The 3284-nt window shown below is 46.5% G+C and overlaps 1 protein-coding gene across 1 annotated transcript; it reads right to left on the bottom strand.

Annotated features, from left to right (window-relative positions):
- Window positions 1–341: 341 nt before the first annotated feature.
- TEOVI_000870700 (WD domain, G-beta repeat, putative) lies at window positions 342–2132 on the bottom strand (the record flags this gene model as incomplete). The annotated part of the gene is made up of 1 exon (XM_067222511.1): window positions 342–2132. The coding sequence occupies one exon, from the start codon at window positions 2130–2132 to the stop codon at window positions 342–344; it is 1791 nt and encodes a 596-aa protein (XP_067078612.1).
- Window positions 2133–3284: the final 1152 nt, after the last annotated feature.

The raw sequence follows: 3284 nt of genomic DNA on the forward strand, positions 1-3284 counted from the left end.
GGACACCAAGCGGATAAAGAAGCAAAACATTACTCTCTCCACTTCCCATTGTTATTACATCCAGGCTCTCGCATCGATACAGTGGCAGCTACCCAGATGCAACGTTACGCAGCGTAGTGGCCAAAGTTAGGAGGAAGACAATGTTGGAAACAAGGCGTCTTTCACAGAATTAAGAGAAAGAGAAAAAAAAAGCAAGAAATACTACGGTTGTGTAAAGGCTATCTTGCGCAGCAAGGATACGTAGCGTACAGGTGTGTGGAAAGCCAAAAAAAAAGCAAGAAACAGTTATACATATATATATATATATATAATATGTATGTATATACGTGCTTTCCCCCTCTCTAGTTGTTTGACTTCCATAACCGTATGCATCCATCGCTACCACCCGATATCAAAGTTCCATCCGCGGCGCCGAAGACGGCCGACACACCGCCTCGGTGGGCTGCATCCTCCATTCTCCGCGTTTTTGCCTCAAGATCCCACAAAATGAGCGAGGCATCCATGCTTCCAGAGAACAGACGGGTGTTACTGTTGTAAGCAAAGGACAGCGAAGTCACCCGGAGTGTATGGAAAACCAAGTCTTTGTGAAGTACGCTACCATCTGCCCACGACCACACAAATATATTCCTGTTTGCGTCACCTGAGGCAACCACTTGACCATCGTGAGAGAAGGCGAGGCACGCCACTGCACCCGTGTGGTGACCCGCGAACTGCACTTTCGCCTCCGGTGGAGCGCTCTCAGTTATTTGATAACCTTTTACCAGTTTTTCTCCACCCACAATAATCATTTGACCTCGGGCAGCGGCGCTGCAGCCGTCAAACCTATCGAGCTTTTCTTCAGCAATCTTAGAGCCTGCAGAGTTAATAACGATGAAGCTGTTCCGTAACAGCAGTACTGCAGTGCCATCCTCGGTTACAGTTAACGCCGTAACAGCAGTGACATCTTGCGAAACAACGGCCGGGGTACTGTCATTGGGGTCATAGCGGAGTAACTCACTCCCAGCTACAATGTACAACTTACCACCGCTAAATGCCGCTGCGGTAATGAGATCGGCTGACAGGGGCACCTCACTTGCCTCACCGGCTGCGGCTGCCGCCGTGTCACGCCAAATAAGTGCGCGGTCAACACTGACTGATACCATCAGCTCATCCGATTCCTTGTGTAGCAGGAAAATCCGTCCTTGATGCCCCAAGAAAGTTCGTGTCATTTCACCCTTCTCATTTATTAATGTGAGCTTACCACCGAATGAAACCGAAACCACACCCCGCGCTGTATATGCAACCCCCTGCTGCATATCTAGAACCCGATTCCCAGTAGAGCATGTTGCGATGTTCGACGCTGAGGTTACATCGAAAACCTTCACGGTCTTATCAGCGCTAGCTGTCGCAATTAGTTTACCGTCTGGGCTCCATGCAAGGGAGAAGATGCTACCCTTGTGGTCTACGCTAATGCTTCCCTTCTTATCGCCCGTCCTTCCATCAAGTAGAATGATATTACCTGTGCGGGCAACCGTTGCGATAGTTTCCATATCCGGACTGTAACGCACACACATAACCTTCTCGTTGTGTTCTTTTACGTTGCAGGTGAACTTAAAGGGAACACCCTCATAGAAACCCACCATATTATCCGCACTTCCGGTTACCGCGCGAAATGGTCGATCCCCCCGCACATCACACGAAAGGATACTCTGTGTGTGGCCATTAATGCTTCCGATTGTATTTCCTGACACGGTTACCGCGGCCGCGAAGTTGTTCCGTCCGTCACCCACCACCACAAGCCGTTCCTCATCTCGTGTCCACGCCACGTCCCGGACTGGTCCTTCCAGTAGCTGCCCGTTGTATTTCTCTTGTGTGCCGTTACGCCGCTCCCACAAGCGCACATTTCCCTTTTGATCTCCGGATGCCACGAATTTGCTGGAAGGACTTATGCGCACTGCAGTTACTGGCGACGTGTGGTGCCAACAACAGAGGATGGAATCCGCCCCTGTGGTTGAGATGTCACGCACCACCACATTGTTACCACTACCGTATGCCACAAGCGTGTCATGAGCCGAAATTGACGTCGGTGTTGCTCGTGTTGTGGAGGGCGCACTAGGAATAATACCCTCAAGTTGCAGTTGATGAACTGACATGAACAAAGGGTGCAACCCCTAAAGGTTTTTTTGTCTTCCCTTTAGTTGTTTCGGTTTGAGGTATCGTGCTTTCTCTCTAACGTTGTTATCCCTCCAGTTCCCTTCCAAATTCTTGTTTATTGTTTACAAATGGTACCCCCTTTCCGCTTTTCTTTTTTTTTTTAAACAAAAAATATGACTTCACTCCCCGTGTCCACGGCAGAAAACATGGAGGACAGATGATCGACACATCGATACTGCACGTACGCGTGTGAGTGTGAGTTCACATGCAAATGCAAGTGTAAGAGAAAGTACTGGGGGCGCCTCATTGGAATATATAACTGCGCTTTTCCTTTTTTTTTTTTGCAAACTATGAGTAGGAAAGTATTTTTTTATATTTGTCGCGAAAGCCCGCCAATAACATTTATTCTTTCCGTTTTCCCTCTCTTACGGTATCCCACCAGGATGTCCTTAAGGGGACATTTCGCCAAACAGTTCGGTAGTTGGTGCTGAGTAAAAAAAAAAAAGGAAAGAGTTAGGGGTGATGCCAAAGCCGCGGGGATGAAAAAAGGCAGCAAAAATTAAAAAAAAAACATCAAAATGTTCTAAACAAAACTGCCTGCAATGGAATAAAAAGAAAAGAAAGATGGAAAACTGTAAAGTAAAACGCAACGCAACTTCTGCTTAAAAGTTTTGAACCAATTCAACAATGTTTCCGGTTCCTTCCCTTAGTGGTTGAGGGAGAACAGGGAACAAAAATACAAAAATAACGAGGAAATAAAGAGACTGCACGAAAAATATATGGCAGAGTTAGTGTGTTCTTTTTCTTTTTGTGTTTTCCATGGGGCATCCCGAAAGTAGACGCGATAAAAAGAGGAATCGGAGTGCGAAGTAGCAATAGCGGAGGCTCGCTTCATAGGTGCCAGTAGTTCTCCTTGGTGAATATAAGTTAAATGAAAGCAATGTTATAAAATTAACCCCTCTTCCCTTCTTGGGCCCTTTCCACCAAACCTCTCTCTTGCCTGTTTGGTAATACGCATATATACATACTTATGTATACATTTAATAATATATATATATATATATATTCACGTTTTCATACCTCTGTGCAGAGATTTGGACATGTGTTCATGCCAATCTGTTTCTTTACATGAAGACGTGGGGGGGGGGGGG

Source organism: Trypanosoma equiperdum (genome assembly GCF_001457755.1).
Source record: "Trypanosoma equiperdum strain OVI genome assembly, contig: ctg_1639, whole genome shotgun sequence".
Classification (NCBI taxonomy): Eukaryota; Euglenozoa; class Kinetoplastea; order Trypanosomatida; family Trypanosomatidae; genus Trypanosoma; species Trypanosoma equiperdum.